This window comes from Ranitomeya imitator, chromosome 3 (genome assembly GCF_032444005.1).
Source record: "Ranitomeya imitator isolate aRanImi1 chromosome 3, aRanImi1.pri, whole genome shotgun sequence".
Classification (NCBI taxonomy): domain Eukaryota; kingdom Metazoa; phylum Chordata; class Amphibia; order Anura; family Dendrobatidae; genus Ranitomeya; species Ranitomeya imitator.
This window is the reverse complement of record NC_091284.1, coordinates 799,870,609-799,895,584: the sequence shown is the minus strand read 5'-3', so window position 1 is coordinate 799,895,584 and position 24,976 is coordinate 799,870,609. Positions and strand designations below refer to the sequence as shown.

At 43.2% G+C, this 24,976-nt stretch overlaps 1 protein-coding gene across 2 annotated transcripts in view; it reads left to right on the top strand.

Moving 5' to 3' along the window:
- The first annotated feature begins 4,305 nt into the window (after window positions 1-4,305).
- Window positions 4,306-24,976, top strand: part of MSANTD4 (Myb/SANT DNA binding domain containing 4 with coiled-coils) — a 46,434-nt gene continuing 25,763 nt past the window's right edge. Inside the window, exons 1-2 of one of the 2 annotated variants that reach the window (XM_069759219.1) lie at window positions 4,306-4,450; window positions 22,499-23,106. In XM_069759219.1, the coding sequence (XP_069615320.1) occupies window positions 22,627-23,106 (480 nt within the window). In that variant the 5' untranslated portion in view covers window positions 4,306-4,450; window positions 22,499-22,626. The remainder of the gene's footprint in view (window positions 4,451-22,498; window positions 23,107-24,976) is intronic. The other variant, XM_069759220.1, reaches the window with a different exon arrangement.

Below are 24,976 nucleotides of genomic sequence, written 5' to 3'. Positions count from 1 at the left end.
AAGTCTCCGTCTTGATCATATACTTGCAAGTGCTACAGTCTCCACAGGGCCGTGATCCCCATTTGGGGCCTTTTGAGTTAAATATGAAATTAGATTTTGGTGCAACATAATGACTATGTATAATGGTTCCCCAATGGTCTTGCCTCTTCTCGCTACAACCTGTGCTTTATCCTCAATGAACTTAGTTAGTCCCGGGTCCCGTTTTAATATTGGCCAAAATCGATTAAAGATGTTATTCATATCTCTCCATCTTCTGTGGTAGTTTGTAATAATCCGCAAACGTGAGTCCTCTTTTGTAGTGATCTTATTCTGAAGAAGTGTATTACGATCCATTGCCTTCGCTTGTTGGTAACCCTGATTAATATCCGTAGCATTGTATCCTCGACTCAAAAATCTCATAGCAATGTCATGGGCCTGAATTTCGAATTCTTCATCTGTATCACAAATTCTTCTAGCCCTAATAAATTGTCCCTTAGGGATTGCCTTGACAGTATGCCTTGGATGCGCTGATTTCGCATGCAGTACCAAATTTGTGCTGGTCTCTTTGCGGAAAATGGTACTGTCTACTTTCAATTTAAGATCCAAAAAATCAATTTCTTCTTTGGTAGTTTTGAAGGCAAGTTTTACATTCCAATCATTGGTATTCAGATGCAGGAGGAATCTGTCCAGTTCCAATTTGTCCCCCTGCCAGATGAAAAGAAGATCATCAATAAAATGCATCCAACTTACTACCGTGAGACCTTGAATATCATGAAAGTATGGCAGCATATGTTCACGTTCCCATTGACCCATAAAGAGGTTGGCATATGAGGGCGCAAAAGACGCCCCCATTGCCACTCATCGTTGTTGCTTAAAAAATCTATCCTTAAACGTGAAGTAATTATGTGTTATGATCCGGTGACCTAGGAGCTGCATGAGAACTTTCACTGGAGAAAGTGGCCACTGTACTGACCGCAATCCTGAACTTAACACCGCAACTAGAAGTAGCCGTGGAGTGTACCTAACACACCTAGACACCTCGTCACAGCCGGAGGACTAAATACCCCTAAAGATGGAAATAGGAATACTATCTTGCCTCAGAGAAAATCCCCAAAGGATAGACAGCCCCCCACAAATATTGGCGGTGAGTCAGAGAGGAAAAAACATACACAGGCAGAAAAACAGGATTAGCACAGGAGGCCACTCTAGCTAGATAGGACAGGATAGGACAGAGTTTTGTGCGGTCAGTATTAAAACCCTTCAAAACATCCACAGAATATACAAAAACTTCCTACATCTTACTAAAAGATGTAGGAGCGTAAATCTGCAACTCCAGTGAATCCTACAATCAGAGCAGGAATAAAACTGAAACAAGCACACTGGCAGTGTGCCACAGAAACAAAAACCAAACACTTATCGTTGCTGAAATTGGCAGCGAGCAGGAGAAGCCAGAAAGAGATCCAACACTTCACAAGGAACATTGACTACTGGCAAGGGCTAAAGGATCCTGCCCGCTTAAATATCCCAGTCAGAATTGTAATCATCCGATACACCTGGCCAGGTCTGTGACTCAGAGACAACTGCATTCCCACCTACAACCACTGGAGGGAACCCAAGAGCAGAATTCTTAACAATTATGGGTCAATGCATATTATAATAGTTCCAAAAGAAGTTGTAGCAAATCCCTATCCATACCTTTATTGGAAAGAAAGAATTTTACTGCAGAGATGCCTCGTTCGTGGCTAATACAGGTATATAATGTCTCTACATCTCCAGTAATGAGGATCATGTCTGTTTCAACATTTATTCCTTGTAATCTCTGCAGTACCTCCCCTGAATCCTTTACATATGAAGGCAGCTCTTCCACACAGGGTTTTAGGTAATAGTCCAGAAACCTACACACTGGTTCATTTAGTCCACCACAGTCGGAGACTATTGGTCTTCCGGGTGGGTTGACCAAGTCCTTGTGTATTTTCGGTAGAAAATATATTGTTGGCCTAACAGGATAGTTAACACATAGACCTTCCCATATCGATTTGGTTATGAGGCCTTTTTCTAAGGCGTCATTCAAAATATCAAGTAATTGCCTTTCGAAAGGCGGCAGTGGGGTCTGAAGTCAATTTCAGGTAGCAGTTCGTGTTATTTAATTGTTTAAAGGCTTCCTTTTCATATGATTGTATCGGCCAGACCACCACATTGCCGCCTTTGTCGGCGGGTTTGAATACCACCTCCTTCATACTTTTTAGCTCTTTTAACGCCTTTCGTTGTACATATGTTAAATTATCGCTCGGTCTGCATGTCTGAAGTTGGTATAATTCATCAAACACCATTTTAACAAAGACCTCTATTGATGAATAGAGGATACAGTAGGCGAGGGCAGAGCTGGTCGTGCAGTGGTTTGGTCGATCGGTGGTTACTGCAGGTTGTAGGCTTGTCGGAAGAGGTAGGTCTTCAGGTTCTTTTTGAAGGTTTCGATGGTAGGCGAGAGTCTGATATGTTGTGGTAGAAAGTTCCAGAGTAGGGGGGATGCGCGAGAGAAATCTTGTATGTAACTGTGGGAAGAGAAGATAAGAGGGGAGTAGAGAAGGAGGTCTTGTGAGGATCGGAGGTTGCGTGCAGGAAAGTATCGGGAGACGAGGTCACAGATGTATGGAGGAGACAGGTTGTGGATGGCTTTGTAAGTCATGGTTAGGCTTTTGTACTGGAGTCTCTGGGTAATGGGGAGCCAGTGAAGGGATTGACAGAGGGGAAAGGCCGGGGAATAGTGGGGGGACAGGTGGAGTAGTCGGGCAGTAGAGTTTAGAATAGCTTGGAGGGGTGCGAGAGTGTTCGAGGGGAGGCCACAGAGCAAGGGGTTGCAGTAGTCAAGGCGGGAGATGATGAGGACATGGACTAGGGTTTTTGCAGATTCTTGGTTTAGGAATGTACAGATGAAATATTTTTGAGCTGAAGGCGGCAGGAAGTGGAAAGGGCTTGGATATGTTGTTTGAAGGAGAGATCAGTGTCAAGGATTACCCCGAGGCAGCGAGCTTGTGGGACTGGGGAGAGTGGGCAGCCGTTTACTGCAATGGATAGGTTCGTTGGGGGGGGGTCACGTGAGATGGGGGAAAGATGATGAATTCTTTTTTTGTCCATGTTAAGTTTTAGAAATCTAACGGAACTTATGACTGTGACCTTGTGTAAATTAGGTTATTTGTGTTTGTTTTTTTAATTGCATTTTTATCTGCTTTTTTTACATGCGTTTTTATCATGTTTTTAACTCTGCGTTTTTTGTCTCTTATTGATGCTTATGTTAAATAAAGCTGCTTTGTTTTTAATACTTCATAGCATTTGGCTTTGACAAAACTTTATTGATACACTCGTGTGCGAATTACGTTCGTTTTTTGTGCCTTTTTTACTTGTGGATTTTCAGCATCTAATGTAAGTTTATGGGAAAAAAATCTGCACAGAAAACTCATCGCACCCGCAGGAGAAATTGATGTTGCGGATTGGAAACCAGCACCGCAGGTGAGATTACGCTGAGTAACAAAGAAGCACAGCGGGCAGGAGGTTTCTATAAATCCCATCCACTTTGCTGGAACTGTGACACGCTGCGTTTTTGATGTAGTGAAAATAATCAAGAGTCAACAATTCACCAAAAAACTCATAAGGCCACGTTCACACATTCAGTATTTGTAACCCAAAACTAGGAGTGGGTGATAAATCCATAAGTGGTGACGTGTTTCTATTATACTTTTCCTCTGATTATTCCACTCCGGGTCTTGTCTTGCAAATACTGAGGTAAAATACTGACCAAATACTGATCGTGTGAACGTGGCCGGTTTGGGAAAGGAGACAGACGCAGCAGGTTCATTGCTGACATAACTGTAGATAAGGCCGATTTCACATTCCGTCTGAATCGACCGCGGGTCTCCGGTCCGGGCTTCATACGTGACCCGCAGTCGGTCCGGACTTTGCAGTCCGTGTTTGAACCGTGAAAGTCGGACACATGAAGCAGCATGGAGACGTCCAGTCACGTAGACGTCCAGTCACGTAGAGAAGCCCATGTGATGTCTACGGTCTAGACTGCCCGTGCCGCCGCCGTTCTTCCTCAGGACATGGCGCAGACGGCGTAGTATCTTGCACGTAGCCGTGTCATCGCTGCAGCCGGTGTGATACGACATGATCATTATTATTTTGCCTTTTCACAGCCGCCTCTTTGTGTCTGTGGTGCCCACAGCCTGGCTGATCCCCCTCGCCCTCCTCATCCTTCGCCTCCTTGTAGTAAGCTCGCCCTTCCTCCTCCTCCTCTGCAGCCTGTCCTCCTCCCCTCTTCCCAGTGGCTGTGTGGATCCCCCCTCCTTCTCCCTGTGTCCGCCAGCTCCTGTGCCTGGCAGTAACCCCCCTCTGCTATTATTATCTGGGGCTGGGCATCCCTTGCTGTGTCTGTGCCCAGGGGGGATTCATACTACTCAGCGCACTGAGTCTGCAGGTAAGAGCAACTTGCATGTCTGCAACCTGCAGAGCTGTGTGTCCCTGTGGGGCTCTGCAGTGCTCTGCTCATAGCTTGGCCTCCTCTTGCTCTTTCCCTGTGCTCCACATCGCCATCTTGTCTGCTATGCAGAGCACTGCTGTGCAAAGTGGATCATGGCTGTGATGTAGCAGAGCTGAATTTGTCATTTAACTCTTTTTTTTTTTGCAGCTGCCTGGGTTTGTGATGAGATAATGAAGGAGGTTTACATGCAGTAATGGGACCAGTATATGACAAGCAGAGGGAAGGGAACTAGATTTGGGGACAATGGCACATTATATTTGCTCAGTGTCTGTTCACACCTGTCAGTCATACATTGCACCGCCCTATAGTAACCACTACTACTACAGTGTATATAGGGGGGACGGCATTGTTAGTTGCACTGCACTTGCTGCAAAGGTTCTTTCAGGAGATCACATCCGACTGTGGCGGCTGCAGACAGTCACTGGTCCTCACGATGTGGCGGTCCTACACAACACCGCGGCCGGACCTCAGATTCAACTAGAACTGACGGCAATCAGAACTTTAACGATTGTAGTAATTGTGATAAGCGCATTTTTTAAATATATATTAACCCGTTCACACCTCGGCCATTTTCCATTTTTTCATTTTCATTTTTTTTCCAAGAGTCTTAAGTTTTTTTTTCTTTTTTGGGGGAGGGGGGGGCTTGTTTTTTTTTGCGGGACGAGTTGTACTTTTGAACAACACCATTCATTCTACCATATAGTGTACTGGAGAACAGGGAAAAATTGAAATTGCAAAAAAAGTTCAATGCCACAATTGTTTTTTTTTTTTTTTTTTTAACCATGTTCACTAAATGCTAAAACTAACCGGCCATGATCATTCTCCAGGTCAGTACGATTACGCTGATATCAGACATGTAAAGTTTATTTTTATGTATGTTGAGTAAAAATGCGGAAATTTACCCAAAAATGTTTTTTTTTAATGCTTTTTTCGTCATTTTCCAAGACATGTAACATTTTTGTTTTTTTCGGGATCTGGGGCTGGGTGAAAGCTTATTTTTTTGCGCTGTGAACTGACATTATTACTGATACCATTTTGATAATCTCTTATTGCACTTTATTGCAATGTTGCCGCGTCCAAAAAAAAACAAAAAACTTAATTTTCTAGTTGCTGTTTACCTATTCGATTATTTAATATTTTTGAAAACAGCCATACCACTTGTGTATTTTTTTTTGTTTTAGTTTTAATGGGGGAAAAGGGGAATAATTTAAACACTTGTTTTTTTTTCAACATTTTTTTTCATATTTTTAAAAGCTTTTTTTTCTCACATTTTGCTGTATTTAATAGTCCCCTTAGGGGACTTGAAGCTGCGATTGTCTGATCGCCTGTACTATATGTATCAGCACTGCTACGTATAACTAAAATCACGATCTACGCCTGGTTATCATTGGAGAATCGTAATGACAGGCAAAGGGGTCATCAGCAGACTCCCGGCAACCCGCGACCACGTCACAGGAACATGGAATGACACGTATCCTGCCGGCGAGTGTTACTTGTCGCTGTCATAGATTGACAGCGAGATCCTATAGGTTTACACCCAGGGGCGGAGCTTTCCCCGTCATGGCAAGTTGCGTGCTCGGTGTCTGAGCCCGCATCAAAGGCCGGGATCACACATGCGAGAAACACGTCCGTGTCTCGCATGTGAAATCCAAGCTCTGGCGCCGGCACTCCAGAGCGGAGCGTGCGGCTCCATGTGTTGCTATGCGGCCGCACGCTCCGCTCCGAAGTGCCGGCGCCAGAGCTTGCTTTTCACATGCGAGACACGGACGTGTTTCTCGCATGTGTGACTCCGGCCAAAGGCAGGGACACGACGTAAGTTTACATGAAGGGGTAATTCCAATGGGACAGTTTCCTTTTCTTAATTCAATGCTTGTATTTTGGGCTAAAAAAAACCAAAACATTTTCGTAATTGGGTTTCATTAAAAATGTTTAACTTTTATAGCCTCTGTGTTGCACTGCCTATTGCTGGCTGCAGAATGAGTTAACTGAGAATCCATCAGTGAGCTCCTTCTGAGGCCGGCTTCACACTTGCGAGTTTTACGGACGTAAGAGCGCAGAAACTACGTCCGTAAAACTCGCAAAAAATACGGCACAATTATTCTCTATGCCCCTGCTCCTATCTGCCGTATTTTACTGATCAGTATTATACGGCTTTCTACGGCCGTACAAAATCGCAGCATGCTGCGTTTGTCACCGTACTGCGCAAGAAATACGCCAATGAAAGTCTATGGAAGCGTGAAAAATACGGATTACACACGGACAAGCAGTGTGACTTGCGAGAAATACGCAGCGCTGTTAGAGAGAAAAGCCGGTAATTCAGTGCGGTGTACAGTAAAATCACACTGACAGCTTACAGTAGAATAGGTAGAATAAATGTGTACACATAGAATAGGTATATATATATATATATATATATATATATGTCAGTGAGACACATATGTATATATATTAATATTTATTCCAGCGCTATACAGCTTGAAAGCCGGTAATTCAATTACCGGCTTTTTCTTTCTCCTTCCTAAAACCCGACATGATTTGAGACCTGGTTTACATACAGTAAACCATGTCTTCTCTCCATTTTTTTGCATATTCCACACTACTAATGTTAGTAGAGTGTATCTGCAAAATTTGGCCGTTCTATCTACTAAATTAAAGGGTTAAATGGCGGAAAAAATTGGCGTGGGCTCCCGCGCAATTTTCTCCGCCAGAGTAGTAAAGCCAGTGACTGAGGGCAGATATTAATAGCCTGGAGAGGGTCCACGGTTATTGCCCCCCCCCCTGGCTAAAAACACCTGCCCCCAGCCACCCCAGAAGAGGCACATCTGGAAGATGCGCCTATTCTGGCACTTGGCCACTCTCTTCCCACTCCCGTGTAGCGGTGGGATATGGGGTAATCAAGGGTTAATGCCACCTTGCTATTGTAAGGTGACATTAAGCCAAATTAATAATGGAGAGGCGTCAATTCTGACACCTATCCATTATTAATCCAATTGAATGAAAGGGTTAAAAAAACACACACATTATTAAAAATTATTTTAATGAAAAAATCACAAAGGTTGTTGTAGTAATTTATTGTTCGCTCAATCCACTCACTGAAGACCCTCGATCTGTAATAAAGTCAACATAATAAACCAACAATATACTTACCTTCCGAGGATCTGTTAAATGTTTTAACCCCTTCAGAAGGATTTACATCGTTGGACGTTACAGATCTGCGGAGGGTAAGGATATTGTTGGTTTATTATGTTTTTTCTTTTACAGAGCGAGGGTCTTCAGTGACTGGATTGGCCGTAGAATAAAATACTCCAACAACCATTGTTTTTATTTCATTAAAATAATTTTAAATAATGTGTTTGTGTTTTATTTAACCCTTTCATTCAATTGGATTAATAATGGATAGGTGTCATAATTGACGCCTCTCCATTATTAATTAGGCTTAATGTCACCTTACAATAGCAAGGTGGCATTAACCCTTCATTACCCCATATCCCACCGCTACACGGGAATGGGAAGAGAGTGGCCAAGTGCCAGAATAGGCGCATCTTCCAGATGTGCCTGTTCTGGGGTGGCTGGGGGCAGGTGTTTTTAGCCAGGGGGGGGGCCAATAACCATGGACCCTCTCCAGGCTATTAATATCTGCCCTCAGTCACTGGCTTTACTACTCTGGCGGAGAAAATTGCGCGGGAGCCCACGCCAATTTTTTCCGCCATTTAACCCTTTATTTTAAGAGCTAGAACGGCCAAGTTTTGCAGATACACTCTACTGACATTAGTAGTGTGGAATCTGCAAAAAAAATGGAGAGAAGACATGGTTTACTGTATGTAAACCAGGTCTCAAATCATGTCGGGTTTTAGGAAGGAGAAAGCAGAAGCCGGCAATTGAATTACCGGCTTTCAAGCTGTATAGCGCTGGAAAAAATATTAATATATATACATATATGTGTCTACTGACATATATATATATATATATATATATATATATATATATATATAGACAGTATATATATATTTTTTTTTCTTTTTGGGACACATGGATCATTTCTATAGCGGTATGTTGGTTTTGCAAGCCTGCGAGAAAACCACGCAGTACGGATGCCATACGGATTACATACGGAGGATGCCATGCGCAAAAAACGCTGACACACCCTGCCTACGGAGGAGCTACGGACCACTATTGTCGGGACATTTCAGCGTATTACGGCCGTAATATACGGACCGTATTTTCATACGCTGAGTGTGAAGCCGGCCTGAGGGTCTGACATCAGAGTCTGGAACTTTTTTTAGTCTGTCTTTTTCTAAGCTGATTTGTGACCACAGACCGCATCAAAGTCGAGAGTGTAATGAAACAAAGAAGTGGACAATCCCTGAAATTTCTCTTTATACTTGTCTTTCGGTGATTTTTGCCCCCATCCTAATACATGACATAACTTTCCGACAACCTGGTCTCATTTGATAGTTTTCCATTTCCATTTCGATTTTTCTCTCCCCTTCTTCCCAGAGCCATAACTTTTTTATTTTGCCGTTAATACGGCCATGTGAGGGCTAGTTTTTTGCGGGACGAGTTGTACTTTTGATTGACACCATTCATTTTATCAAATAGCGTACTGGAAATTGGGAAACTAATTCCAAGTGCCGTGAAATTGCAAAAAAAGTGCAATTCCACAATGTTTTTGTTCAACCTTGTTCACTAAATGCTAAATCTGAGCTGCCATTATGATTCTCCAGGTCATTACGAGTTCGTAGACACCAAACATGTGTAGGTTTTTTTTATTTAAGTGGTGAAAAAAAAATATCCAAAGTTTATAAAAAGAAAAAAAAATTGTTCCATTTTTCGAGACCCGTAGCATCTCCATTTATCGTGACCTGGGGTGCGGACTTATTTTTTGCGCGCTGAGCTGACATTTTTATTGATACCATTTGCGATGTTTTGATCTCCTGTTATTGCGTTTTATTGCAATGTTACAGTGACCAAAAAAAAGTAATTCCAGAGTTTTGATTTTTTTGTCATTACTCCATTTACTGATTGGATTAATTATTTTTACATTTTGATAGTTCGCACGTTTATTAACACAGCAATACCAAATATGTGCATTTTTTTATTTTTTTAAACTTTTATATTTTTTTTACATTTTTTAAAACATTTTTTTGTAAACTTTTTACTTGCTTCAATAGTCTCCATGGGGGACTTGAAGCTGCGATATTCTGATCGCTTGTTCTACACGCAGCCGTATGTGTAGCAGAAATGATCATCTGCTATGAACGCCGGCCACGGGTCGACGCTCATAGCAGATCTTCAATGACAACCATGGGGGCCTTCTTACAGACCCCGGTTGTCATGCCAACCCATCGACGACGCACGATGATTTGACAGGGGTGCCGATGGGCGGGGTTTGTAACGCGTTTTGGGCACACTTATGTTAAATGCCGCTGTCAGAGTTTGACAGTGGCATTAACATGCGAATCCACCCACGGCTGTTAGGAGTACATGTCAGCTGTATAGATCAGTTGTCATGTGCCTGAAAAGATGCAGGCTCAGCGCCAGAGCCCGCACCAAAGAGTCGGAGTCGACCTATGACATATAGGTACGTCATAGGTCATAAGAGGTTCAAAACTACTCCAAAGTGCCAACAACAAGGTGTCTTCTGTCCTCTGTCCTCGCTCATTGTCAAGTGTCATCCATCTGTAGCAGAAGAGACACAGAGATACGGGAAGCGGGGTTGGGTTATTGTCTCTCTGCTCCTGATCTCCTGTCTGTCAAACTGCATACAGACATAAAAGAGAGCTGGGCTTTCAGTGCATGCCAGCCTAGTAACTGGACAAGGGCAGGAGCAATGCAACCTAGGAAGTGACTGAAAGGAAGTTCCAGCATCTATGGTGCTGGCAGAATGCTAAAGAAGAGGGACGCCTTACTAAAAAGGAGTGGATGGGAAGTTGCGAGCATGAGAATCAGGATAGTTTCTGTACATATTAGTCTCGGATTTGTACCAATGTTCTCATTCCAATCATATAGGGAAGGAATGGTGCGCCTGTCGAGTATGCACAATGCTGCCACAATCAAAGGGCTTGTTTGTTTGGGTGCTTGTTTTTGAATCATAGTAATGAGTGCTGCATGTACTGTTCTCTCTTATCTTTTCGTTCAATGACTACAATTTCTTACAATTAAAATGTAATACCTTATGGTGACATGCTTGGAAAACATTACTCAGGCTGCAAATCACATCACAACCACTAGGTGGCCACATATATACACATATAACATAAACCTCTCCCTACAGAGTATCAAAAAAACATATTTTTTTTTATTTCAGCTGCTCATTTCATGTGCAAAATGATCAAGTGAGGCCGACAATGGATGATTTGAAGGGGATATCTCATCTTCTTAAATGAATAAAAGTGCAAAGTGCTTCTAAAATCATCTTTTACCTCTTAACCCCTTCACCTCCGAGCCTGTTTTCACCTTCCTGACCAAGCCAAATTTTACAGTTCCTACCAGTGTCATTTAATGTGGTAATAGCTCTGAAACGCTTCAACAGATCCTAGTGACTCTCAGATGTTTTTTTTCGTGACATATTGTACTTCATGATAGTGTTAATATTTTTTCAGTACGATTTGCTTTTTCTTATGAAAACATCGGAAATTTGGTGAAATTTTTTTATTTTTCACATTTTTAATTTTTATGCCTTCAAACCAGAGTTATGTCACATAAAATAGCTAATGAATAACAATTTCCACATGTCTACTTTACATCAGCACAATTTTTGAAGCATAATTTCTTTTGTTAGGAAGTTATAAGACTTAAAAGTTACCCAGCGATTTCTCACTTTTCCAACAAAATTTACAAAACCATTTTTTAGGGACCACATAACAATTGAAGTGACTTTGAGGGGCATATGTGACAGAAAATACCCAAAAATTAACAACATTCCAAAAATTGCATCCCTCAAAGTGCTTAAAACTACATTCAATAAGTTTATTGAAACTTTATTCGTTGCAGATTACTCTGCGGATTTTTCCGGACTGATTTTGGTAAATCTGCCAGTAACCCACACTGCAGATTTCCTGCGGAATTACCGTGGATTTACCGCAATTTTTTTTCAGTTTTAGTGCGGATTCCTATTATGGAGCACGTGTAAACCGCTGCAGAATCCGCACAAAAAATTGACATGCTGTGGAATAAACAACGCAGTGTTTCCGCACGTTTTTTTCCGCAGCATGTGCACTGCGGATTTTGTTTTCCGTAGGTTTACATGGTACTGCAAACTCACGGAAAACTGCTGCGAATCCGCAGTGGCCAATCCGCTACGGATCCGCAGCAAAATCCGCAACGTGTGCACATACCCGTAAAGCAACGTGGAAGGAAAAAAATTAACATTTTACATATTTTTTCACAAAAATGTTGTTTTAGACCCACATTTTTTAATTTAACAAGGGTAACAGGAGAAAATGGACCCCAAAATTTTTTGTGACATTTCTCCTGAGTACGCCGACACCCCATATGGGGTAAAAACTACTGTTTGGGTGCACGGCAGAGCTCGGAAGGGATGGAGCACCATTTGACTTTTTGAACGCAAAATTGACTGGAATCGAGAGCTTACACCATGTCGCGTATTGAGAGCCCCTGATGTACATAAGCAGTAGAAACCCCCCACAAGTGACCCCATTTTGGAAACTAGATCCCTCAAGGAAATGATCTAAATGTGTGGTGAGCACAATGAACCCCCAGGTGCTTCAGAGAAATCTATAATAATAAACCTTGAAAATAAAAAAAAAATCATATTTTTTCCTCAAAAATGTTCTTTTAGTTCCCATTTTTTTTATTTTTACAAGGGTAAAAGGAGAAAATGGAAACTCAAAAATTGTTGTGCAAGTTCTCTTGAGTACGTCGATACCCGATATGTGGAGAAAAACTACTGCTTGGGCGCAAAACAGGGCTCGGAACGGAAGGAGTGATGTTTGGAACGCAGACTTTGATGGAATGGTCTGCGGGTGTCATGTCGTGTTTGGAGAGCCCCTGATGTGCCTAAACAGTGGAATTTCCCCACAAGTGACCCTATATCATAATTGATCTAGTCTATTCCTGGTATGTGAATTTTATATTGCGGTCGCATACATAAGTTGTCTAGAGTGCATCAGGTTAGCTCACGTCAGTTGTGAAGAGTGCATCAGGTTGGCATACGTCAGTTGTGAAGAGTGCATCAGGTTGTCATACGTCAGTTGTGTAGAGTGCATCAGGTTGGCATACGTCAGTTGTGAAGAGTGCATCAAGTTGGCATACGTCAGTTGTGTAGAGTGCATCAGGTTGGCATACATCAGTAGTGTAGAGTACATCAGGTTGGCATACGTCAGTTGTGTAGAGTACATCAGGTTGTCATACGTCAGTTGTGTAGAGTGCATCAGGTTGGTATACATCAGTTGTGAAGAGTGCATCAGGTTGGCATACATCAGTTGTGTAGAGTACATCAGGTTGGCATACGTCAGTTGTGTAGAGTGCATCAGGTTGTCATACGTCAGTTGTGAAGAGTGCATCAAGTTGGCATACGTCAGTTGTGTAGAGTGCATCAGGTTGGCATACATCAGTTGTGAAGAGTGCATCAGGTTGTCATACGTCAGTTGTATAGAGTACATCAGGTTGTCATACGTCAGTTGTGTAGAGTGCATCAGGTTGGCATACATCAGTTGTGTAGAGTGCATCAGGTTGGCACACATCAGTTGTGTAGAGTGCATCAGGTTGGCATACATCAGTTGTGTAGAGTGCATCAGGTTGTCATACGGCAGTTGTGTAGAGTACATCAGGTTGGCATATGTCAGTTGTGTAGAGGACATCAGGTTGGCATACGTCAATTGTGTAGAGTGCATCAGGTTTTCATACAGCAGTTGTGTAGAGTACATCAGGTTGGCATACGTCAGTTGTGTAGAGAGCATCAGGTTGTCCTACGTCAGTTGTGTAGAGTGCCTCAGGTTGGCATACGGCAGTTGTGTAGAGTACATCAGGTTGGCATACGTCAGTTGTGTAGAGAGCATCAGGTTGGCATACATCAGTTGTGTAGAGTACATCAGGTTGTCTTACGTTAGTTGTGTAGAGTACATCAGGTTGGCATACATCAGTTGTGTAGAGTACATCAGGTTGTCTTACGTTAGTTGTGTAGAGTGCCTCAGGTTGGCATACGGCAGTTGTGTAGAGTATATCAGTTTGGCATATGCGAGTCACAAATAAACTTTGTAATCTAGGGTTGGTAGGAGTCTCTGAAACAGTCTTCCATACACAGACCAGGTTTGTCAGGTCAGCTGTCACACTGATTAATGGTATCCTTTCCTATCCCCCTTCTGTAACACACTTTGTACCTTTTTTGCGACCTTTCTCTCTTTGCAGTTTGAGGGACCTCACTAGAGAAATGTTGCTCTGGTACAGCGCATTCCTTCAGTTCTGGAAGAACTGTGACCCACTCTTTCCTGACTTCCAAATATTAGGGCCTTGATCACTACCTCCTGGAATTGAAGGAAGGTCCCAGTCTGGCCTGCACATCCTGATAACACAAAAGTGTTATACAATGCCTTCTGTACGATGTGCACGGACAGCTTCTTGCACCACACCTTAGCTTTTTGCATAGCACAGTAGGGCTGGAGAACTTTGATCAGAGACATCAACTCTCCCCCATGTTTTTGTTGTACCCCAGGACACAGTCTGGTTTGGTGACCTGTGTATAGTAACAGCGGTGGGGGTGCCATCACTGTGTATGATGGTCAAGAAAAGGATACCCCTCTTGTACTTGACCATCAGCATGTTGTCTTTATATTGGGCTCTGCTCTCACCCACACTAAGCAGCTTCCCAATTAACATCTTAGGGAGGCCTCTCTGATTTTTGTGAACAGTACCGCAGGCGGCGGTACCTCACGCAGATTGGTATTTGAAGAGTGAGATTCTGGTATAAAGTTCTTTACATAGAGGTGATAACCTTGATCCAACAGTGGGTGCACTAATTCCCACACAATTTTCCCATTCACTCCCAGGACAGGGAGGGCATTCAGGAGGTTCAATCCGGGTGTCCTTCCCTTCATAAACTCTAAACCTGTGGGAGTGCCTTGAGGTACTTTCACACAGTTTGTAGAGCTTAATTCCGTACCTGGCCCTCTTACTGGGCTGGTATTGTCGGAATTTGAGCCTCCCTTTGAAATATATTAGGGTTTCATTTATGCCGATGTCCCTTTGGGGAATGTACACCTCAGCAAATTTGTTGCTGAAGTGATCAATTTTGGGGTCATCTCTGGGATGACATTGTGCATTATCGTTGTAATGCAAAAATTTGGGGTTGGCCTCAAAGCATGTCCATGCAGAACAATGGAGTGTTATACAAAACGTCAACACTACAATATTGCCAAATTTCTGGCTTCTTCACTATTCCCATATGAAGAACAAGGCCCCAAAACGTAATCATTTCTACGGCTTCTACAGGGGTTCAGTTGTCAAATAATGAAGTGGAATTTGGGGATAAAAATTGGCCAGGCGCACAAATTTGTCTGGGGCACCATGAGATCTACAATTAGACTTTAAAAAAAGTCCACTTCTGTGAGGCCAGTGGTGTCAAATTGGATTTCTGATTATGCCACAAAATCAGGAATTTGTGCCTCATAATTTTCAGGAGATGAGATCCATTGGGGTCACTGTTAGGGTGCTGGCTCGTTTTATGTCCTGGAGCGTCTGTGTGGCGGTTCGGAAACACTTGAGGAAGAGGAGGAGGAGGAAAAATAAGAGAAGGTGGGATCCACTCCCTCACTGTCAGTGTCGGAGGCAAGAATGGCGTATGCCTCCTCAGCTGAACACCGTGTTTGGGATGATTGGGACATTTTTTCACGTGTGTGGTGTTTGCCACCACAGTAAACTAATGGAAGTGGCCAGTCTCGTTCCACTGCTGGTTGGATCACTGTCTCTGCAACGTAGGAGGAACATGGGGACACTGGAGATGGCCAGATCCAAAGTTGCATCAAGTAGGAGCATCAAAGCGTCTCCACTGTGTCACTGGTCCAAACTATCAATCAATCAGGACCATACAGCCCCTTGGCAAGCAAGAAGCTGGGAGGCTGGGGAGCAGTGTGCTCCTGAAGAATGAAGCCTGGACAAACTCTTTAAACCAAATTGAATTCCCATCCCAAAAGGGTTTACATTAAAAGGAATCTGTCGATTGCTTTCATAATAAAAAAAATAGATCACTTAGTCCTGATGAGTTTGTTGTACTTACCGTAAAATTACATGTCATAATAGCTGAATAATTCTTACTGAAGATGTAATTGAACTAAATCGCTACTAAACTAGCCAGATAATTCCTCTGTGTCCCTCCACCCTGCTGCTGCTGAATCTTTGCCCACCTAGACTGATTGATAACTCCTCAGTGTCCCTCCTCACTGATTAGGTTTAAATTCCATCTACGTTTCCTAACTGAAATCTCCTGTGTCCCTCCTGCTGCTGAGATCTCACCCTGGTAAGTACAAGCTGCAGCTGTCTGTCAGTCAGGCTGGTTGAGGGGGGGGGGGGTCAATGCAGTTGCAGTTATTTGTGCTCTCATTCTATAGCAGGACTAAAAACAAGATGATATTCTCAATATCAGAATTAGACAGCCATTCTAACAATGTAAGTACACCAGTCCCTTCAAGTCTAACAGCTCTATTTCATGATGTTGCGAGATAGCGCTACCTGAGTGGGTTGGGGAAACTTGCTTGGCACAGGATTCAAGCACTCAGGCATGATTTTCTTACAAAAACAGTCTATTTGGTTTATACAGCATAAACCACATAACATTAGGTCCATTTCATTACATGCATGAACATATCACGACCACCAGTCTGTTCATGCAGCAGATAAACCTCTCTGCCGTATATTACAATCCCCTTGTCTGGGGTTATCTTCCAGGAGCTCCACTCCTCACGCCGACTGCTTGTCAGTTATGTCTTTGACAACGCAGAAGCCGTCCCAAGCTCTGCAGGTACATGGTCTCACCAGGTGCTTCCAGGAAGTCTCCACTCACAAGAGTTTCCAACACCAACTGGATCGCCCCCACGTAAGGGCAATGGGGTACTCGGTACCGGGTCCTTCAGTTCCCTCGGCAGGGATGACACAGTGGCCCGACCCGGACCGTGGCCCTATGAGGGGCCCCCAATAAAAGGGTAAAATTTGTAGATAACGGTAGTGTTCGTGACGCCACCTGTGGTATTCGGTCAGGGTGACCGACGCTGCTTAGGGGTCCGCTGGGGTGATGGAATGGCAGCTAGATGGTATACCTTCCCACAGGTGAAGTATGTCCCCAGGGCTTCCCGGAAGTGTAGATGGTGATGGTGGATGGTGCAAGGCGCGGTGAGTAACGAGGACACAATGGGTGCAGTCTCTTTACCTTTACTGAAGGCTTCAGCATCCACAGTCCAGGGTGCCGGATGACAGGGTAGGCAGTGTCCGGCCGGTCTGATGGCAATTCCAGAGTCTCCTTATCCAGGTGGAAATCAGTAGCCTTCCCCTTGCGTACAGTAACGTAGTAGGTTCCTACTTGCATTAGCTACCATAAGGTCCTCACTCTTGTTACTTCTCACTCTCTGTCCCCCAGATTGATAGGACATAACCCGTATGACGTTGGTGGCCTGAGGCTATTTTATAGGGACCCTAGCGTCACCCCTCCTCCGAGTTGCCACCTTGTCTGCTTAGGTTCTTAGGTCGGACAGTCAACTTGGTATCGACTGCCCTGCCGGTCTCTGAAGTAAAGCGTAGAGTCTATTACTCCCTTGGTGTTCCGGCCACCGGATCTGCGCTCAACTGGAGGCAGCCTGCTTCTATCTGGTCTCCCGCTGTTGTTTTACTCCTGTTGCTATGACTTCTGTGCTCACTCACTACGGCACACTTCCTTTCTTGTCCTTTCTTAGGAGGCTGCCGCATGGGTTGCAGGCGCAGCTCCGTGTCCTTCTTTCCCTTTCCTGGGCCGAGCCCAGTCTGCTCCTCTCCTCTCATCCTGGCTCCAACTCTTGACTCCTTCTGTCCGACTTCCTAACCAACCCCCAGTTTTACCCAAGTGTGAGGAGTGGCCTAATAGATAGAACCTTTTGCTCCCCCTGGTGGCCGGCGTGTGAAGTGTGTGTGTGGCTGTGATACCTGGCAGGGTGAACTCCTTTGGTGCCATCAGACGTAACATCGCTCCCCCTGGTGGAAGAACGACATTACTGCAACGACCAGGACTCTGGGGCGCTGCACAACCATCCAGGTCCACGGCCTCTCCAGGTGCTTCCAGGAAGTCTCCACTCACAGGAGCTTCCAACACAGACCGTCCAGGTCCAAAGTCTCTCCAGGTGCTTCCAGGAAGTCTCCGCTCACAGGAGCTTCCAACACAGACCGTCCAGGTCCACGGTCTCTCCAGGTGCTTCCAGGAAGTCTCCACTCACAGGAGCTTCCAACACAGACCTGACCTCTTCCAGGTCCTACAGTACAGACCATTCAGGTCCAAACACTCTCAAACATGTGACCCACACCCTGGTCACATTATGAAGCTGTAACCACCCCCACAGGTGGGAGGTGTGTGTGTGGCTAGTTCAACCCGCCCAGCTCTTCAAACTAGCCCAGTAAGCCTCCCTCTATAAACTATACAAATACTTGTGGGACTACAGGTCCCAGAACAACAATACTACAGGCTTACCGCGCAGACTTCCTCTGCGACACATACCGGCCATTTATAATCCTGCCGGACTTTGTCTCATCACCACAGTTAGGCTAAGTGCACACGTTCAGGATTTCTCGCAGAAAATTCCTGAGAAAACCGGACATTTTCTGCAAGAAATCTGCAAGAAAACCGCATGCGTTTTTGCCGCGATTTTGCCGTGGTTTTGACACGTTTTTGCCGCGGTTTTGATGCGTTTTTGCCACATTTTTTTCCGGACACTTCCCAATGCATTTAGTAGTCGGAAATCCGCAAAAAAACCGCAAAATTAATGAACATGCTGCGGTTTTTACCGCGATGCGTTTTTTTCACGGAAAAAAAACGCAACATGTGCACAAAACATGCGGAATTCATTCTAAATGATGGGATGCTTATTGTATGCAGTTTTTTGCGGTTTTATAGCGTTTTTATCGGGAAAAACCGTGAAAAAAACGCAAACAAAACTGCAACGTGTGCACACAGCCTTATACCCACGACTGCCATGCATTCTTATGGCCTCAATACGCCTCCATGCCTATTCTGAAGAGACCATGCAGTGCCCCCTACCTGTAACAGGGGTCACTGCATCTCAATGTATACATGTATACATATATAGTTTTTATTGTGCAATCTGGTGGTGACAGATCCACTTTACGTATTCATATCATTTCTCTGTTAATACAGTTTAAGTCAGTTTTTTACACTATGAAAATATTACCATCATTGGTATCCTACATATATCAGTAACTTAGTATAATGTTCTATATAATGAATGCACGCGTTAGTCTCCATCCTCAGTGGGACTATTTTCTTATTTTATGGATATGCTGAATACATTTTTCGTGTATGGGAACCTACAAGGGGCATAAAAACTCCATACTGATGTCGTCTTACCCTTTCATGACAGATGACATATATTTACGCCATCGGCCCTGTCCCTGCCTCAAATAAAAAAGAACCTATACATGTTCGGTATCTGTGCACTCGTAATAACCCAGAGAATCATAATGGCAGGTCATTTGTACCATTTAGTGAATATGGTAAACACCCCTTCCCCCCCCCCCAAAAAAAAAAAACAATTGTGGAATTGTGGAACAATTTCACCACACTTGGAATTTTTTTTGTCCACTTTCCAGTATGCTATAGGGTAAAATAAATGGATGGTGTTATTCAGAAGTACAACTCGTCCCGCCAAAAGACGAGCCCCCATATGGCCATGTTGATGGAAAAATAACAAAGTTACGGCTCTGGGAAGAAGGGGAGGAAAAAACAAAACTGCCCTGGGGTGAAAGAGTTAAAGGCCATAAAGCTAAAGGCAACAGAGGTAATCTCATACCTATAAAAGTTGGTCTCAGTGTATAGACATGAAGTGGAAAAATTAGACTGCAAACCTCACACTGGCGAACGTGCCGTGACATACCTACCAAAGAGGCCGCGCAGTTCTTACGGGACTTCTGATGTTATACTTCTTTTCACCAGGATGTCAATCAACATGCAGTATTACAGTTGACTGCAGACTTGAGAATGCGCACTACACGCTATAAGGATTTTTGTTGTTGGCACAAGGACTGGGCGTTCACGTGGGTGCAAGTATATGATTTGCATACATGCTGTCACATGCCGACTAGTTGGGCGCAGCCTAGCTCAATGAAAATCAATTTGTGAGGCTGGAAACAGTCTAGTCGGAATGTGGCCGGGAGTATACATATCGCATTCCCACTCCCAGAGCCGGAGAATCCTTACAGTGCGCGATGTGAGGATTCACAAGTCTGTAGTCACATAGTTCCTTGGAGTTTTAGGTACTCTCATCCTCCATTAATAAGACTGGGTATAGACGACCTTTCAGGTTGAAGCAATGCATGCTATAAGGGGTGCATGAATCTTATACTCAGGACCCTTAGGCCATGTGCCCACGTTGCAGAATGTAAGCAGAATTTTCCTCATCATAACCGGACTCCCTTGCCAGGAAATCCTCTTGCGTTTTTTTTCCTCACTTTTTTTTTGCGTTTTAATAGCATATTTGTCGCGTTTTCCTAGCGTTTTTCCTCCGTGCGTCCCAATACAATTATATAGCGGCAAAATCTCCACGATTCCGCAAAATTAATGAACATGCTGCATTTTTCCCCGCGATGCGTTTACTCTGCGGAAAAAAAAAACGCAGCCTGGGCACAACAATACGGAATTCCATTAAAAATAATGTGATTTGTAAGCGTTTTTTAAGCGTTTCCGCAGCGGAAAAAAACACTTAAAAAACGCAACGTGGGCACATAGCCTTAGACTACCCATTCTACATAAGTTGCTCCCCCACATACGTGACATATTATAGTTATCCATAGAGTTGGATAATTTTTGGCAAATGTAAAAGATGGCCCAGTAGACTCTTTATCTTTGTCACCAGATTTCACAATTCTTATATAGATCATTTTGACCTTAGGAGGCTGGTGTATTTATTTTGAAGAGCCAAAAATCAGAAGGGATGTATAATCCTAATATTAAAATAGGCAACAAAACAGTGAGAGATAGAGAGATCAGGAATCCAAGTTGTATTCAGTTTTCCCACCAACCAGCGGGTCTGCCAGCTGCAGCGTGTACTGAGCAATGTGAGATCTCAGCAGCAGCAGAGGGTGATGAGCAGAATTTAAACCGTTAAAAAAAATCCATGTCAGAATGCATGATCCCATTTGAAAAAGTAAGTACACCGGCCTCATTGGGTGTAAAGATCTATGTAATAATATATGCAGTCTGTAATGTGAAATCAAGTGACAGATCCACCTTAAAGGGGCTTTCTCAAGTTCTTTAATGGTTGAAAAGTGTTTGTGAAGATAAATAACTTTGTAAGTTATTTTTGTTATCAAATATCATCTCCATGCTCTAAAATGAATGTTTTTTTTAGTCGTCTCCTAGCATAATAACTTTAAGATTGCTTTGTAACCAACTCAGCGCAGAGCCGCACACCTTAGGGGGTTGTGCAGCAAGCAGCCTCGGCAATGGGGTCAGTGTATGGTATAGATCCGGTACATGTGGAACCAGCTGCAGCCTTATGATGTCTGGGCATCCACGGAAACATTTAACCCCTTAGAGACAGATGACGTACATTTACATCATATGTGATGTTCCTGACTCACCGCCGGAGCCAGCGTCTTTCCCAGCAGATGATGGCTGATTTTATCAGCAATCATGTTCCTTTAAAAGCTGATGTGATCACGGAATGCTAATGGTTTGCCAGGACAGCCGTGGGTCTGCGGATGACCACCGTGCCTGTCATAACGATTCTTCTGTAAGAGCCAGCCTGTAGCTTGTGTTCATAGGAGACCGTGATTATCTCGTACATATAGCGGAAGCGAACAGACAATCGCAACTTCAAGTCCCCCAAGGGGACTAATAAATACAACAAAGATGTAAAAAATTGCTTTTAAAAAAAAATGAAAAAAAAAAAAAACCCCGCAAAAGTTCTAATCACCATCCTTATGCCCTATTAAAAATATAATAATAATAAAAAAGTCAAATATTTCATATTGCTGCATCTGATCAGCACTCAGCGGTCACCGGATGAACACGGAAATAGTGGAAGTTAAAAAAAAAAAAAACAGGAATAGGAAAAGAATCCCTGCTGCAAAAATTGAGCACAAATTTTGATCAGCGACTTGAATTTTTCACAATATATTCAGTGAATACAGTGATATGCTAGCAAAACACTTAGCAGGCTGCAATCCACATCCAAACCAATGGGTGACCACACACGGGCACATATAGCATAAATATCTTCTGACAGAGTATACCAAAACTGTTTTTTATTATTTTTTTTTAAAGATGGTAATCTCACTCCACTCATGTTGAGTCAAAAGGAAAGATAAGAAAAGATGCATTTGTAGGCCCTTTAATATTTTGTTGCAGTAAGGGTATGTGCACACGTTCAGGTTTTTTCGCGTTTTTTTCATGATAAAAACACTATAAAAACTCATTAAAAACGCATACATTATGCATCCAATCATTTAGAATGCATTCTGCATGTTTTGTGCACATGATGCGGTTTTTTTTTTTCGTGGAAAAAAACGCAGCATGTTCATTCATTTTGTGGGTTTTCTGCGTTTATCCCGCTATTCTATGCATTTGGAAAAAAATGCACCAAAAACGCATGAAAAAACGCAAAAAAAAACGCATGCGGATTTCTGGCAGAAATGTCCGGTTTTTGTCAGGAAAATTTCTGCAAGAAATCCTGACGTGTGCACATACCCAACACTTTCAGTGCCCTTTCTCTATATAATGCATTCACTTTTATTATTATACTCTATATTTATTACTTTTATTTTTATTTTTTTCAGTTTTTCAAAATTCTCTAGGAAAAGCGATTACTTAAGCTTTAAAACTGGCCAAATTCAGCAGAAAGAAGCAGTTACCGCAGATCTTTCCATCTCGGACTCATCTTGGTGTTTCTGCTGATGTGAAAAAAATGACCTTACAGCCGTCTATGATGAAACAGTTAAAAAGAAAAAGGAAAAGTAATTTCAGCGTCCAAGAAACGCAGACGTTACTAACGGAAATAAAAAAGAGAAGAGATGTCATTTTTTCCAAGCAGCTCAACACTACAATTAATGAAATGAAGCGCAAAGCCTGGGAAGAAATAGCGGAATGCGTGAATGCGCTCGGAGAAGGGGAACAGAGGACGGGGACGGAAGTTAAACGAAGATATCTTGACTGGAGATCCCTTATAAAAAGGAAAAGTCTGAATTCAGATCTGAAACTGGGAAATTCTGGAATGCACCTACCACTGTCAGATCTGGACTCCATAATTGACGACTCCGATGACAAGCCAAGTGGGTTAACGAATGACTCTAGCTTGGAGTGGAAAAACGGGACAGATGTCCGAGAAGCAAATGAGTCTATGGCTGATATCAAAGTTGAAGAAGAGGAAGAACCTCAGAACTTTGAAGTAAGATTTTTTTTTTTTAACTTATGTCATAAGATTGAAGAGTAAACAGACTAATTCTTCTTCATTTGTAACTTGGAAACATAAGGGGTTATTCCCAATATTAAAAGTTATCACCTATCCACAGGCTACTTGGACCTCACCTCTTTCCCAAAAACGGGGGTCTAAAATTCGTCATCGGAATGAAGTTGTGGCTGTGCATGGAACTGACGGAAAAAGCTGAGCACTGTACTTGGCTGTCTCCAGCAGTTCTATAGACCATGAACTAGCGATATTAGCAAAGTATTTGGCATTTAAACTGTTGTTTTCATTGGGCATTACCAGAGAGATTTCACTACCAGAGAGATTTCACTACCAGAGAGATTTCACTGAGGGCGTGTGCTTCTCCTGTCTGTCTGATTCTAACCAATCATAAGCAGGCAGCAACACACTGAGGAAAGAAGAATGTGCCCCCACAATGGTGTAGAACAGGATCAGTGCGAGACATGTATTGACATTCGTTCTGCTCTCCTCTTCACAGAGTGATGGCATGTCCTTTAGCACAGCAGACCTGACTGTGATTCACTGACAGTGTTCAGCCTTTATCTCCTATAGTCAATGTGGGGGAGGGGCAGTAGTACAGCAAAGTTGGCAGCGCTAAACTTACTTTGGAAATGCTAGTGTGTATTTGGTTCTGCCAATAAATCTCATTTGAATTTTAGAGGAGAACTATGAGAAGTGTTCGTAATGAGATTCAGCTTTTACTTTACTGCCTCTCCCCCACAATAACGGCTGGAGAAAAGAGATAAAAGCTGTCAATTAATCACACTCAGGTCTACTGTTCTCCAGCACATCATCACTCTGCAGTGAGCGGAGCAGACTGTCAATGCTATTGTGGCGGCATGTACTTCTTTCCCCAGTGTGTTGCTGACGGCTTATGATTCTTAAGCGTCAGAAAGAGGAAGAAGTACACGCCTCCAGTGAAATCTCTCTGGTAATGCCCACTGGGACTATAACTGTTTAAGTGCCAAATACTTTGGTTGCTAATGTCTCCAGAACGGAAAGGCAAAAAAAAAAAAAAATGCTTTATTCTTCTTTGCTGCACCTTTTATATAGTTCAGCATGACAAAATCAGTGAAAACTCCTCTATAAAGCATTTTCCCATTTTGTAAAATAGGATGTACCTTGGCTTTGTGAATATGGATGCAAAACTTTTGAAACCGCCATGGTCCAGAGAAAGAAGGACATGCTAGGATAGCGTTAGGTCCAAATTTTCATCTGAACGGTGGTGTTCCTAGACACCTGACTGTGTGAGAACCTACAGGCGAGCATTCACTTGCTGAGTTCGCGACACAACCAGGTGGAAAGAGTCCACTGTGCAGCAGAAAATCAGTGAAAGGCCACGTGCACACGTTGCGGAAAGATTTTGGCAAATCTGCAGGAAATCCACACTGCGGATTTACAGTGGAATCACCGCGGATTTACCGTGATTTTTTTTTTGCTGTTTTCGTGCGGATTCCTATTGAGGAGCAGGTGTAAACCGCTGCGGAATCCGCACAAAGAATTGACATGCTGTGGATTAAACAACGCAGCGGTTCCTCGTGTTTTTTTCCGCAGCATGTGCACTGCGGATTTTGTTTTCCATAGGTTTACATAGTACTGTAAACTCAAGGAAAACGGCTGCGGATCCGCAGCAAAATCCGCAACGTGTGCACATACCCAAAGGGGTGTAAAGCTACGTCAGCACCATCTCCCCTTCATTCTCAGGATCGGTGGACCTCCCAGGGGTCAGACTTTTACCCATCTTGAATAGCATATCCTTGTTAAGATGGGAAACCCATTTAAAAAAGAGCTACTGGTTTCTATACACTTGGTGAATTTTAGCAAAAAGTTA